General features: G+C 42.1%; 1 protein-coding gene across 1 annotated transcript; it reads left to right on the plus strand.

The window, feature by feature from the left end:
- The first annotated feature begins 9,660 nt into the window (after positions 1–9,660).
- Positions 9,661–15,459, plus strand: LOC104587589 (enolase 1). The gene is made up of 17 exons (XM_010245260.3): positions 9,661–9,815; positions 10,199–10,262; positions 10,737–10,801; positions 10,990–11,037; positions 11,433–11,519; positions 11,605–11,685; positions 12,496–12,597; positions 12,683–12,763; positions 13,545–13,619; positions 13,737–13,799; positions 13,908–13,985; positions 14,052–14,246; positions 14,369–14,419; positions 14,579–14,667; positions 14,756–14,807; positions 14,929–14,985; positions 15,121–15,459. The coding sequence occupies exons 1-17, from the start codon at positions 9,750–9,752 to the stop codon at positions 15,199–15,201; spliced, it is 1,335 nt and encodes a 444-aa protein (XP_010243562.1). The 5' UTR covers positions 9,661–9,749; the 3' UTR covers positions 15,202–15,459.
- The last annotated feature ends 690 nt before the right edge of the window (positions 15,460–16,149 follow it).

Below are 16,149 nucleotides of genomic sequence, written 5' to 3' on the forward strand. Positions count from 1 at the left end.
ACTCAGAGGCTGAAGTGGAGCTCCCTAGAGGTGAACTGTCTTGTGGTGAGCTACCTAGTGGCGAACTGCCTGGTGGTGAGCTACCTAGTGGCGAACTGCCTGGTGGTGAGCTACCTAGTGGCGAACTGCCTGGTGGTGAGCTACCTAGTGGTGGTGAGCTACCTAGTGGCGAACTACCTTGATGAGCTGCTTGGTGGTGAGCAGCTACCTGGTGGCGAACTTCCTTGTGGTGAGCTACCTTGATGAGCTGCTTGGTGGCGAGCTACCTGGTGGCGAACTGCCTTGTGGTGAGCTACCTTGATGAGCTGCTTGGTGGTGAGCTACCTGGTGGACTGCCTTGTGGTGAGCTACCTTGAGCTACTTGGTGGTGAGCTGGGCAGGTTAGGTGACGAGCTTCCTTGCTCTTTAGAATCCTGCAAGGAACCAAATGTAAGAGGACCCGGGGTGGCTTACCCGACGAGGTCGCTCTGAGGCTTAAGTCAGTACTCTCATAGTAGACTACGAGCTAAAAATCATAAAGTGTGAGAACTAGAAAATGCTTACTTGCTTACTTGCCCTCCTCCCTTGCCCTTGGGGTTGGTGCCTTTATATAGGCATTGTTTGGCGTGGGCTTCACGCACCATATCCAAGATTTCTGCGAGGTCGTATAAGTGGTTCGAGATAACCGCCATGCAAGTTGACCACCCCCGGATCGTTCGGCACGTGGGCCAACTTCCAAGGATCGTGGGAGTGTTAGGATATGCATGCCAAATTTGTTGGTGAGCATGTCTCGCAGGCTACTAGGTCACGCCTGTGCCAGGCCGCTAGGTTGTGCCTGTGTCAGGCTATCAGCTTGCACCTGGGCCAGGCCGCGCCCAAGCCGCCAGGTGGGACACCATCAACTTGGCTAAGGCAAGTTGTTGCCAAAGTGGTTTCTGGTGTCACCTAGTTGTTCTGAGGTGCCATGTGTCACAATATCATTGGAGGGCCAAATCCGCCCTCATCACCAACAAAAGTCAACATCTTTGAAAGGGCCACTATGAGCATGGAACAACGGTAGGTTGAGATATGTTCACAATAAAAATTGTCCCAACGCAATTTTAACATTATATTTGTCTACACATCTCACCATGAAACTAAGAATCACAAATTTTTGATTTGCAGAGACAAATCATATTAGAATGTGTTGGAACAAATTTTTGTTGCGAGCAAATCCAAAAACAACAACCCTTGGATATGATTATATTTACTATTAGTTCTATTGCTATCAAAATTGACCACAAGGGCAAGGATGGAAAGTTGCTAGAGTAGGGTGTCACCTCGGTTGCTAAGAGACTTGCAATCATAAGAGACATCAGAGGCCCCGGGTTATCCCAAGGGTGTGGACTCCGACGGTTAAGTCAATAATGCCAAGGGAAAGTAAGGTGAGCTAGAGAGCTTAGTGAGATGAGGTGAGAGTTTGTGTAGAGAACTAGAGGGCTCCTGAGGAGAGCTAGTGAGCTCATAGGGGGAGCTGGTGAGCTCTATGTGATGAGCTGAAAAGCTCGTATGGATGAGCTAGAAAGCTCATAGGGGGAGCTAGTGAGTTCTGTGTGCTGAGGTGTCCAGCATGCCTTGTTCATAATTGCATACTACCACAGTACCATGTTCAGTTGTGTCCAAATGAATGAGGGACTCAACTATTTATAGGAGAGGGGCTTCATCCAAGGACTGATACGTCTCTCACACATGGTCGAAGCTCAGTCCACTTGTCGCACCCTCAATTGACACGTTGTGTGCACGTGGTAGACAGTGGGCCTACATGGAGTGTGTCGGCATTGATGTTCTGATCAGCTCAGCCATGTGTTGCTTGTGCATGTTATGAGTTGGTGTCAAATCAACTTGTTAGGACTAGGTTAACTCGTATATTGTCAGAACTAGGTCAACTTCTATCTTGTCAGGACCAAGTCAACTTGTAGCTCGTCAAGACTAGGTCATCTCATAGCTCACCAGGACCACGTCAGCTTGTATCTCGTCAGGACTAGGCCAGCTCGTAGCTTGTCAGGACCAGGTCAGTTCATAGCTCGTTAGGACCAAGCCAGCTCATAGCTCGTTAGAACCAGGTCAACTCATAGCTCGTCAGGACTAGGTCATCTCGTCAATTGATAACTTTGCCCCCCCCAACATGTTGCCACTTGGTGGTCAGTTTTGGCCTTATCAAATGCCCCTCACTTTCAAGGGAGGTAGTGTCAAAATCAGCTCATCCGAAAGAAGTACAAGTTTGGTTACTTGTGTCTTTAGGCCGATAAGTTAGGTTTGCCTCACTTTTTATTGGGTTAGCATAGTTTGGCCGCTACCCCAAGTCAGTTTTATCATATCTCTGGCTTGGCAAGGGAGTTTGCTAGTTAAGGTGATGAAATGGGCTTTTTTCTTAGGATCCCATAGACGACGCCAATTGATGTGGATCAAAATTGACCACAAAGGCAAAGATGGAAAGTTGTTGGAGTAGGGTGTCACCTTGTCTCGGAGTGTCACCTCAGCTCAGCACCTCAGCTGCTAAGAGGCCTATAGCTATAAGAGACATCAGAGGCTCCGAGTGATCCTAGGGGCATGGACTCCAGCGGTTAAGTCGATAATGCCAAGGGAAAGTAAGGTGAGTTGGAGAGCTTAATGAGATGAGGTGAGAGTTCGTGTAGAGAGCTAGAGTGCTCGTGAGGAGAGCTAGAGAGCTCATAGGGAGAGCTGGTGAGTTGAAAAGCTCGTAGGGGGAGCTAGTGAGCTTCGTGTGCCGAGGTGTCCACGTGCCTTGTTCATAGTAGTGTACTACCATGTTCAATTGTGTCAAAATGAATGGGGGATTCACCTATTTATAGGAGAGGGGCTTCATCCAAGGACCGACATGTCTCTCACACGTGGTCAGAGCTCAGTCCAGTTGTTGCGCCCTCAGTTAGCACGTTGTGTGCATGTGGTAGGCAATGGGCCTACATGGAGTGTGTTGGCATTGATGTTCTGATCAGCTCGACCACATGTTACTTGTGCTTGTTATGAGTTGGTGTCAAGTAAGTTCGTAGCTCGTCAGGACCAGGTCACTTCGTATCTCGTTAGGACGAGGTCAACTTGTAGCTCATTAGGACCAGGTCAGCTCATAGCTCGTTAGGACCATGTCGGCTCATAGTTCGTTAGGACCAAGTCATCTCGTTAATTGACAACTATGCCCCCTAGCATACTGCCACGTGGTGGTTTCTAATTAGTGGTTGGTTTTAGCCTTATTAAGTTCAATAACCAAAATGTCATCATGATTTTTTTTTCCTTTCTTTTGTAGATAAACGTTCTTCTTTGTGTTGGTTGCAATTGATTCCAGACAAATAGAAAAATCATTTAGGGGGTGAGCATACTTTGGTTGAAATAAAAAAAAAAAAAATCAAACTTTGGTTTTAGGGGGAAAAACTTTGGCTGTTGGGGGCTAAAAGCCTATGCTGTTTGAGAGTGTTTTTAGATTGGACACGCTCACCACCATTTCACGCCCATGTCTATGTTAATGAGAATGCCATGTTACCATAGAATGGGGTAAAATAGTAATTGCTCCCTATTTCTTTTTAACCATAAACATAAACATGGGCGTGAATTGGTGATTGTGTCTGGCCCACCATCTAAAAAGAAAAATAGTTTGATTTTTTAGGTTGACATTAAATTTTGTATTACATTTCATCATTACTAAACTTATTTCTTATGTATAAAACTTATTTTTGTTCAATATAATGAATCCATAATATTAGAGATGTACCCAATATTTTATTTTTTTTATAAATATATAACATTATATGCGTGCCCAAAATTTTCTCTATTTTTTTTTATTTTTGTGATTCTTTGTATTTTCTATTATTAAAAACTTTATTATGACTATGACATCATTTCATTTCTAGGTAGATTTTGAATTTGACTTTCCATTTTCATTATTAATAAAAATACTTCTTACATTTCATAGTTATTTATTTTATTTTTTATTATTTAATTAGGACATTATTTATTAATCCATTTGACCCCAAATGTTTGAATTGCTTGCCCACCACCGCGAGGGAAGAAAATGGTTTTGTTTTCAAATTACTTTTCAAAATATTTATTTTTATACTATTAAAAATAATATTGTGTATTTAATTACAAGAATTTAATGATGAGAAAAAAGATATCTTAAATATAGGATTTAATGAGAGAGAATAGGAAAATATATTTATTTCCAATTGATTTTAATTTTTACATTACATTTCTATCATTAATAAAACATTTCTTATTTATCATACTTATTTAATCGTGCAAACATGGATTAACCCATTTGACCCAAAATGATTTAATTTCTTACCCACCACCTAGATGGAAATACTATTTTTGCTAAGTAGATTTTAAAAGTATAAGCTTTTATATTATTGGAATTGCTAATTTATTAAGTGTGGTTTTAATTAATAGAACTTAATGATGAGAAGAAACAAAAATGACTTAACGTATGATTCAATGAACATAAATGCAAGTTAATAACTTTAATGTTGAATTTAATGAAGAGGATTGAATGCATTGAAAATCTTTAAATTACCTCTTTTCAATTCATTTAATATCAAGAATCAATTATCTTATTTGTCCCTATTTTTTATCAATAGATTTAAGTTTAAAGAGAAAAATTTTGTCTTTAAAAAAATTTTTAAATATTTTTGAGTCTATGTTTTTTAAAATAGTATAGATTATTTTGGTAGGTTGATTATTTATAAACATTTTTCACTTTTTCTTATCTCGAATTGTGTAAAACTCACGTCTAGATGTTTCCATTGGTGTGTTTAGATCCATTAATTTACAAGCCCGGAGCTACTTCTTCATTATCGGAAGGTACTTCAACGATACTCGAAGACCCTGCCTCGCCCTCGGAATCTGGCTCACCATCAGTAGCATTGGCCATCTCCTGAGTTATGCGCGAAGTGGATATGGCACTGATATCGAGCTCGAGGTACGTATTCAGGATCATCCACCGACTTAGCTTGAAACCCCTTCGGTACGAGTCCACCATTAGGTCGTCAAAGCTCGGCGAGGCAATGTACTCATCGACAACCTTCTTCTTGGCATCTTCAATACCTTGAGAAAAGATCTGCGTCCTCTCCCTAATGTCCTCCTGAAGGTATTCGACCTGGTGCTGCAAATCCAGCCTCAGGTCCGCCATGTGCTTCACTACGACTCCCATGGCCTCGGCATCTCTCTGAGACCTCGCCTGTTTGGCCTCTGCAACACGAGCAGTCGCCTTAGCAGCTCGGGAAGTCGTCTCGGCAGCACGAAGAGCCTCTTCGGCAGATCGCGCCTGCCTCGAGCTCCTTTCCACCTAGGCCGCCAAGGCATGGATAGAAGAGTTCACCTACCAAAAAGAAAGAACAAGTGATCAAAAGAACGACAACAAGAAGGATAAAAGCAAAAGAGCTCGAGCCTGAGGGCCCACCTGGTGCAGAGGGAGATCAGTCCATGCCGCGACCTCCTCGGGGAAAATGGCATCCTTACTCTTCTGAAGAGCGTGGGTTGGCGACAGCACACTCCTGAATTCCCCTGGGGCCCCCGAGCCCGAGGGCCCAGCTCGCGTATGAGCAGACCCAAAGTAAGCAGGAGCACCAGAGTAGGTGGGAGCCCCCGTGTAAGTAGTCTCAGCATACGGGCCCCCTACCGCTTCTTGCATTGGAGGAGCCATCTCGGGCTCCCTGGGCGGATCCTCTGACGGGTAGTCTGGTACCTCGGGCTCCGCATCCCGGGGCAACTCGGCGCGAGTTCGCATGGCGACTCGCTTCCTCCTCTTCATGCCTTGAAACAAGTGCCCACCATGAGTCCTTCCTGAGTCCATCACACCTGCAAAAAGGAGTTCGGCATCAGAAAAAAGCAAGAGACAGAGCAAAATAGAACCTCTAAGTAAGGAACCTACCCGAACTAAGGGCGGCCGCAATGAGCTTGGCCTCCGTCAGATACTGTTGGCACTTTAGCCCAAGCCGCGTCCATTGCTGGAGGCCCTTCACTGTCTCTTTGTCAAGCGTAACATCGGAGTCGGGGGCGGCCATCCCCCACCCGGTCTGAAACGGCCACCCCAGCACACTTCGCACCCCGAAGTAGTCCCGCTTCCACGCCGGGACCTTGTTAGGAAGTTCATGTAAAAGCTTAAAACTCGAGCAAGGAGACAAGTAATACGCCCGCATACGCTCGGGGAGGAGACCCGCTTGCTTCTTAAGCATTAAGATGGAAGAGAAGATCTCCAAGTCTAAAGGAAAGCCCTGTTCGCAAAATCGGGAGATTGTCCCCACCAAATTACGAATGGAGGTCGGGTGAAGCTGGCCGAGCGTAACGCCGAAGTGATTCAAGACCTCGACAAGGAGGGGATGGAAAGACAATCGCAGCCCCGCAGCGAGCTACTCCCGGAATATCACGATCTAATCAAGACCGTGTTCCTAAGGAAAGTTACCCGAAGGTATGAAATAAGCGTACTCCCCAGACAAATTGTAATAGGTAATAAGGGATTGGAGCCCCTCAGGCGTCATGGTCGAGGGGCCAAACTTGTCTAACGTCCGACCCAGACGAGAGGTGGACGCCAAACTACCTGAGGCGACTCGACCTACGGGTTCAAACTCTTCCTCGAGCTCTACCTCCGGCTCGCGAGAACTATCAAGGGATGCAACTCAGTTCATGGAACCTGCATCTGACTCACTTGAAGAACCGTCTGAGCTTTCCGAGCTAGACATCGAGGAGAGAAGGTGGATTCCAGGAAGGTACTCACCCGGAAAAAAAGCTTGAACAAGACTACAAAAACTTGAACGAGCAAAAACCTTGAACGCGAACTGAAAGCCTGGACGTGAGCTGAAACTTGGACGCGAGCTCAAGAGGCAAAGCACAGAAGTGACAAAGCGACTGGGGTCCCCCACTATTTATACCCACAGTGACCGAGAAGCAACAACACAGATCAAAGCCAATCCGACGGCCCGTAGTCGCGCTGACCGCACATCCCCTGAGACCGAGACGTGATTGGCGCACGTCTTTCTGAAACTGGCAGAGCACTGACGCACGCCTTTCTGAAACAGACAGAACGCCAACGCACGTCTCCTCACATTAAAGGCGGCAGCGGCACGTTTTCAAAATTTGAAAAGACGCCTGCTGTCACGTCTCCCAGCGATGCGCTTTTTGAATTTTTGAAATAAAGCGCGCGCTGTCACGTCTATCAGCATTTGTAGGCAGGTCGGCACGTTTCCTTCCTTTTGGGCGCTCGAAGAAACCCAAAGAACCCTGACAACGCACCTCGCGCTATCAGTCAATCGAGATTCGAAGTACGGGACAAATCCACCTGCCACCTTGCGAACTCCCCGCGCCAAGGCAAGACCCTTAGCACAAGGAGTGGGGGGCAATTGATGAAGGAAGATTTGGCCCGACCTCGTAATCACTCAACACGTGGCAGAGGCAAACAGCTCGGCACAACAGCGCGCCCAGGGCGCGAGCACCAAAGGGAGGAACCAGCAGTCCGAATTCCCTACCAGCAGTCCGAACTCCCTACCAGCAGTCCGAACTCCCTACAAGGAGCCCGAACTCTCTACTAGGAGCCCGAACTCCCTACGAGGAGCCCGAACTCCCTACAAGGAGCCCGAACTCTCCCTGAGGCCCCGAGCTTCACACAAGGCAATGACCCGAACTGGCCCGCCTCACGGCAGTTCGGGACACTCCCCTATCTGAACTCAAGACTTCATCTCGCTCACCACTCCAGCACTTCGCCTCCAGGACGCTAGACTAAACAAACGTACCATACCTGACACCGAGGATGTTCGTATCCAAGGGCGGCGCACCCGACTGACTTGGGATCTGACGCTTGACAGCCGCACTTCAACGGCCACCTACCGCCGCCACCTGCCATCGTCGTCACCAGCCGCAGAGACGGCTCCGACAAAGATAGCAGTGGCGGTTCTGCCCAGCCAGAGGGGATGACATCCGAACTGGCAAGAGCTTAGAAATAATCATACCCGATCTGATAGAAGCTTAGAAGTGAGTGCGCGAGGTGGTTATAAAAGGCTCCCTACCCCCCAAGAACAAGGTATGTGAACTTTGTGCCATCTGGTTTTATCTTGCCTTTGAGAGAATTCTAACTTGAGCTTCAGAGCATTCATACCGGGTTCCCCCCGGAACTTCCTCATTTTCTCCGTTTTCAGGCTCCCTGTAACTCCGTTCAGAGACAAGGTCATTGACAACTAGGACCAGCCGGTTGTAATGCGTACTCTGTAACATTCTTTTTTCCAAATTTCAATGCATAAATGTATTGAATACACAAAATCTATACCAAATATCACCACTGTTTGGTTTCGTTGCCACTATGTTTTTTGATTGGAGATGCATATAGATGATGATCGATGTGATGCAGTTTTCTCTAAAAGTGGCAAATGAAAAAGTATATAATACCTTCTAACGTTACCGTTTTATGAAAAAATACAAAACAGAAACCAAACACCATAATAATTTTCTTGAACTGAACGGTTTATTGCATGGATAAAAGTACAAATAAGCCCAGTTCAGAATTTACTAGGCGCAAATACAGAGAGAATGCATCCTATATGACAAATTCACGGGTAGGATGTGGTTTATAAGGGGAACTTGTAGGGGGCTGAAATTCAGAATTTGCATCGTATGTCTCCGTACTTTTCCCTAAATATTAACGGTACGATGACCTACCTAACTTCAGCCACTACGAGCCCATAACCTCTTCAAAAAACTTTTTCAATAAAAGACAAAACAATGATACTTTTCACCGTTTATTTTATTTTAAAATATTTGCTCATAAATTAAATCTAATGCAATTATGCAAAAGGATATCGAGATATTAATTGGTGTGAGTTCCATTCTTTAAGATTAAAAAAAAAAAATCAATCCAAATGCTTCGAGACTTGCACTGTCAATGGTACGTGTCATTAGCTGGTCACAGAAGATAAAGAAATGTCTGATCTGAACACGTGGCAAGGTTCTGAACTGAAACAAGCAGGTGGGGTGCATCGGGCGCTAGTATGGCGCCACATGATATTGAGTGTACACGTGGCAAGAAATAGTGTTTAAAAAGCGAGACGTGGCCTGTAAAGAAAACAGAAGACCGTATTTTTTTTTGTCCCCTTTTGTATTGCCCCAAATGCTAAGTTCTAATGTAACCAATCTAATGATGCCTTTTCTGGTCATTTCCATCATGTAATGCTCAATTCAGGTTTAATTGGGCCCACCGTTTGAAAAATATCGAACATCTCACATGCGGGTACGAAAAAAAAAATCTTGTTAAACCTAACATTTTTGGGGCCCACTCTAGATATACAGTTAGTAGGTCGCGCGTTCAATTTCTATGCTCCTTGATCATCCGAAACTACCCAACCCAACTATTGACTACCAAGATCAATTTCCGAGGATCTGACGCTTCAGATTGATGGGTGTGGGCCCGTTATTTGTATAGTTGCTTAAGCCGCACCACACTATAGCCAGATGGTTTCCTTTTGCTTTGCATCGACAGTCAGTGAATCGAGATGCCATTATGCCAAAAATGTCCTTCTTTACAAAAAAAAAAACAAGAGGCGAAGAAATTCTAATGGCGATTAGTCGCCGATAATCTCTCTGAGCCCATCGAACGGCCACGCGTGAATCGATTTCACTACAAATACAGAAGCCGGGTCCTTGCTTCTCTCGGTGCTCTGAGATATCTCAGTCTTGTTAGAAGTATCTCTCAAAGCTTCCTCTTCCTCCAGCTACAGAGTAGATCTTGTAGGCGAATCATGGCCACCATCCAGTGCGTCAAGGCGAGGCAGATCTTCGACAGCCGTGGCAATCCCACCGTCGAGGTTCGATCAGATCTTCCCTTCACTCTGTCGATCGATCCCTTCCCATAGTTCCCGGTTTTGTTTTATTTCTGAACGCCGATTAATTAAGTTGATTTCACAGTGAAACTTTAGTGGTAAAAGCTATGATTTTTTTTTCTTTCTCTATCTGAGAGAGTTATGAACCAGTTGAGATGACTAATTAGGAATCAAATACTCCTACAAGCGAGTCGCAACTCGTAATAAATGGCACACTTAGTTGATTTAAAATTCAAGAGAGAAAAAAAATGTACAAATGGAAAAAAAAAAGAAGAAATATCGTGAAAGGCCTTCTTTCTTAGTTTTTTTTTTTTTTTTTTTTTTTTTATATTCGTTTCTTATTCAGTTATTTGGATGTAAATTTTCAGGCTGATGTTACATTATCCGATGGCACCGTGGCTAGAGCTGCAGTTCCTAGCGGAGCATCCACTGGTGAGACTTCGGCTAGAGCTTCCGGCCTCGTTTTTCTTATTCTTTTCTTTTGCATTGTTTGTTATATCTAACCGTGTGCTTTATTAGTATGGATGATGACCTCAGTTGTTATTTATTTGGTTATTAATCAGTAGGAAGTTGTGAATCATTCGATTAGAAGGATAAGACATGCAACAAGATGTTCTCGATCCATATCTCCCCACTTCCTAAATGCATGCCAGCATATCTGTTTGTTCCCAACTTCCCATCCCAAATTCTATTCATTTAATAACACCATCTGTGTGGAACTTGTATAGATACTTGTTTTATGCCTGCCTTCCATATTATATATTGCATCACTAGATATTTCACACTCAGGGTAGCTGAAACACTTCAGTTTCCACGTTGATTTGACGATTCGTACTCCTTGTACATGTTATTAGTATACAACTGCAGGGGAGCGATCATCTCATGCATCATTTTTTTTTTTTTCAGGTGTCTACGAAGCACTTGAATTGCGAGATGGAGGTTCTGATTACCTTGGAAAAGGTGTATCGAAGGTCAGTTTTCTATTTTTAGGTTTATTACTGCGCATCTTTAAGATTTGATAGAATGATTTGAAATAGCCAGTTATCATTGGCCTAATATTGAGATCTGAAATTCCTATATTTGTAGTTCAAAGTAGAATTAGAGGATCAGTAATCAAAGTACTGTTTGCTGACTTTCTTATTGTTTTCTACAAATATAGGCTGTCGAGAATGTCAACACCATCATTGGACCTGCATTGATTGGAAAGGTTTGCTACACTCTATTCTTTCTTATTTTGTTTGGTGGAACATTCTATTTTCTTTCAAAATGTCAGTTTTACCATTTACAGAATTACATCAAATTCCAGCTTGAAGAAATTTAACTTTTAGGGGGAAGGGTCAGAAAATGGATTAAAACTCGCCAACTTCATGATGCTCAGTTTAGATTACTTGGAGCCCAACCAATCTTTATGCAGAAAAATATTTATAACCCAATTAAAATGCATCAAGTTGGCTGAATTCCAAGTTATTGAAGTTAATGAGCATAGATTCCATTGCTGTTACTCTTTGAGAGCAATAAATAAATAAATTTCCAATTTTACATTTAAGAGTTATTATTGTTGTCCTGTTTTTAACTGAAAAGCAATCTCTTTGCTTTATGTAGGACCCAACTGAACAGACTAACATCGATAACTACATGGTGCAACAACTTGATGGAACTGTAAACGAATGGGGTTGGTGCAAACAGAAGGTATTAAACCAAGTCCCCATTATTATTTTCTATATACATTGGTCGATTCATATCGGTTCACGTTTTTTGTATATTGTCCTTCCAGCTTGGAGCAAATGCCATATTAGCAGTGTCTCTTGCAGTTTGCAAGGCTGGAGCAGGTGTGAAAAAAATTCCTCTCTACAAGGTATATAGTAATATAAGATTGCCCATCACTTGATCATTATGCTTCTTCATTAATAACTCTTATAGTTATTATGGGTAAAAGCAAATCACTTGGACCATTATATTTCTTCATCTTTTGCTTCCTTGGCGGTAGTTCAGTACTGCCTGATCAATCAAATAGCACTAAAAGGAAAATGATGAAATGGTGAAAGTTGGGAGTGTGAATGGATACCATTACTATAGTTCTAGCTCCATAATCAGGAACGGAGGAAATCTTGTACAAGAAGTTTTGAACAATGTGTGTTGATTCTTCATTGATAGTAATGCAATTTTCTGTTTGATCAAGAACCCGTATGGCTATAATTGTTCATTTCCTTTTGCTTCTTTGGTTGAGTATAAATTTTAGTGCTATTCTATTTTACATGATAAACAAATACCAATGGAGCGCTGACTGTTTACTGGGTCTGGTCTGAAATCCTAATATATCCGAATTACGAGTTGGGTCTGTAGCTTGGTGTTCAATAATTATAAAATGGACCGTAACCAGACTGAAGATTCTAGACTACGTGGGTGTAGGCTTCTTTTTATTTCTTTTTTGGCAACATATGCACCTTGGATCGATAAAAAAAGAGAATACTGAGGCTGATATACTTGCATAACACATCACCCTGACGCTTCAATAAACTGAATTTCAGTTGCCAAATCCCTATCAACCTTCACCCCTGCAACCATTAAAAGACAACTAATAGCACTACAAAGTTTTCATGATTAAGTTTCTTAAAGATCTCATAGGAATTAAGGATCTAATGCTGCTATTTGCGTGGTGATGCAGCATATTGCCAACCTTGCTGGTAACAGGACCTTGGTCCTGCCAGTTCCTGCGTTCAATGTCATCAATGGAGGATCGCATGCTGGAAATAAACTTGCAATGCAGGCAATGCTTCTATATTCATTTCCTATCCATTTGCAGCAGGCACTCAACCTTGACATTAAGGTTTCTGATGGGCTTTTGTTTCCAGGAGTTCATGATCCTGCCTGTTGGTGCTTCATCCTTCAAAGAAGCCATGAAAATGGGTTCTGAAGTATATCACACTTTGAAGGTATCAACTTTGTCTGTTTTTCCTGTTGTCTCTCTGAATGTGTTTCTGTTCTATAATTTGTTCAATTAAGTAATCATTTTAAGGTTGCATTCCTTCATTTCTGAAGTTCCCTTTTCACATGTCTTCATGTGTGAAAATCTACCATATGAAATCTCATTACTAAGAGTTTCCCAAAGGATGCAATTTGGTGGCTAGTATCATAAGAGAGCCTAGGTTGAAATTTATCCCGATCAAGTATTCCTAATAATCTGATACATGTGCTTCCTTTAAGAAGTTTTCACAACTTCAGCTTGATCTTAATCTGGTTTCTAGGCTCTACTTCAAAGGCTTCACCATGCATCCCATTTGAAACAGTGTGATGAAATGGATATTAAGTTCCACCTGATTAAATCAAATGTCTTGGCCCCTAGAAATCCCAATATGTATAGGGCACTTCTCCCTCATCCTACCTTGGCTATTATACCTGATTGAATATATGTACATTTTGACATTACCCTATTCCTGACTTTCCTGGTTGATCCAGACAGTCCAATTTTGATGGAAACCCATGTAAGAATGACTGGGCGTGTCTCTTCTAATTGTTCTTTCCAATAATATGTTATTGTTCCTAACATTCATTGGGTCTGTGACTCTTCATTTGTAATAATTTCTCCTTTATTACAAGTGTGTCCCATAAAAGAAAGTATTATATGGATCCTTCTGGTTTCCTTGTATTTTACAACTGTAGATAACTCACTACTGCCATTGGTTTGCAAAACATACTAATAAGCATCTGCTTCAGGGTGTGATAAAAAAGAAGTATGGTCAAGATGCCACGAATGTTGGTGATGAAGGAGGCTTTGCTCCTAACATTCAGGTTTGCCGTGTTTCATTAAGTTACCCAGCCATGCATGATTATTGATTCCCCCCCATTTTCTTTTTCTCATTCATCATTTGTTCTTCGGTTTTTACTCAAATTTACATGTTATTTCAGGAGAACAAGGAAGGTCTTGAGTTGCTCAAGACAGCCATTGCTAAAGCTGGTTACACAGACCGGGTATGTTTGTTTCTTCACTTTATTATGGTTCTTGTGTAGATATTGTAGGGTAGAATTTGAGACTGTAAGAGATGCAGTAAAATGAGGATATTTACCATTCTTCATCAGGTTGTTATTGGCATGGATGTTGCTGCTTCTGAATTTTATGGGAAGGACAAAACGTATGACCTAAACTTCAAGGAAGAGGTATTCTCCTCCTTCCCCCCCCCCATACATGTATGTGATTCTGACCTGGTTATTGTGTGGGTGCAGAACAATAATGGGTCACAGAAGATCTCTGGAGATGCCCTCAAGGATCTCTACAAATCATTTGTCTCTGAATACCCAATTGTATCCATTGAAGATCCATTTGACCAAGATGACTGGGAACACTACAACAAGCTAACATGTGAAATTGGAGAAAAAGTGCAGATTGTGGGAGATGATCTCTTGGTTACCAACCCAAAGGTTAGTATCAGCATTTTGGTTTCTGTGTGTCATCTAGAAGTAATCTTTGTCTGGTGTCTGCAAAAAGAAGAATGCTTTGCACAATATTTTGATATCTCTGTCTATTTGGTTCATGCTTACAGAGGGTTGAGAAAGCCATCAAAGAGAAGGCATGCAATGCTCTTCTTCTCAAGGTACATCATTTGTTGCCTTGTTCAATTTAGTCTTTCTTTTTTTCGAGATTATGATTTTTTCTAATTAAAAACATCGTTTGGTTGTTGGGAAGTGCCTCGTGTTTTCAATTTCAGTCAGTAGTCAAAAGCACGTAATCCTTTACACCTATTTGGCAACAGGTCAACCAAATTGGTACTGTGACCGAGAGCATTGAAGCTGTAAAAATGTCCAAGCGTGCTGGATGGGGTGTCATGGCCAGCCATCGCAGGTCTGGATTTACCCTTTTACCATGTGATTATGGAGATTCCATTCTGTTAATTTCAATTATGTGACAATGGATTCTGTTTCTGTTACAGTGGAGAGACAGAAGACACCTTCATTGCTGACCTCTCCGTGGGTCTGGCCACGGTAATTTACTTAACTTTGAATATTAGTTAATTGAGTAATTTCAGTAGATATATAATAGTAGTAGTCATTGTGTCATTGAGAAGCTGACAATTGTTCCTCCTAAATCTTTGCTTTTTATCAGGGCCAAATTAAGACAGGAGCCCCATGCAGGTCAGAGCGTTTAGCAAAATACAATCAGGTAGCATATTGGACTTTGTTCTACTAACTTGGTCTCCTTTGTCTTATTTTATAAGATGATACAGCAGATTGGTTTTGAATCCTCAGATGAACCATGTATGATTTAGATATGAATACTCAATTTCTTTGTTTGCAGCTGTTGCGAATTGAAGAGGAACTTGGCTCTGAAGCAATTTATGCTGGAGCAAACTTCCGCAAGCCTGTTGAGCCCTACTAAATTTTGAGACCAGTTGAAAGTTGTGAACGCGGCATCAGTGCACTGAATAAGTTTGTAGTAAGAATGAGAGTGTTGAGTGGACGATCTTCTGAATAATCTTATGTAGGAAAGTTGCTGTTTTGACTTTCTGAGTGCTAAAGTTGTGTATTATTTAAAGAGGAAGTCTAATGTTGAGGGTTTGCTAACCCGGAGTTTGTATCCGTATTCTAAGTGTCTTATGTCCAACATCGAATTCAGCTTTTAGTTATGCTTTGTGCATATTTCAGTATTTCTTCAATTCTGTGGTTACGTTTTTGACGGGTGCAATAAAACAAGAAAGTATAACAAAGGCCAACACGGCTGAATAAGCCGGGCTTAAAGTCTATTTTATATTGCCATCAGTAAAATAGAAATGATTTTAACACTGATCATGACTCGTTAGTCTATTGAAGGCTAGAATTTCTGAGAATGAATTGAATCAATCGTCAATGGTTTATTCCTATGGTCAAACAGGAATGGAAATTGGAATCAGTACGAATGAGATTTTATTTTCATGAGAGAGGCAGGGAATAGTTATATGTCATTTCAAAGAACAGGAATTAGATTTCGATTCTGCCCAACTAAAATGGTTGGAATCAAACGGGCCTAATATCACAGATTCCAGTCTCCGGTTCTCCATGGAATGCATCCAACGGGTGAGGTTTCTAGAGAGATTTAGAAGTTTAAGATGGACAGGAATTGTATTTGGAAAAACCATAATTGGTGTTAGCCCTGTCTTTTAGAAACTTTGCTATTTTGACTTGTTTTGTATCCTTCTTAAAGACGTGCAGTTGTGATTATAACAAGCGTTTACAAAATGTACTATTGCCACCAAAACAAACTTATGGGTATACTCTTTCAAGATGAGTTCATTTCTTTTTAGTGAAGACTATAGATCCCCCAAAGACTGGTTACCTGGTGGTGATCTGT

Source organism: Nelumbo nucifera, chromosome 6 (assembly GCF_055504915.1).
Source record: "Nelumbo nucifera cultivar China Antique chromosome 6, China Antique-T2T, whole genome shotgun sequence".
Taxonomy (NCBI): Eukaryota; Viridiplantae; Streptophyta; class Magnoliopsida; order Proteales; family Nelumbonaceae; genus Nelumbo; species Nelumbo nucifera.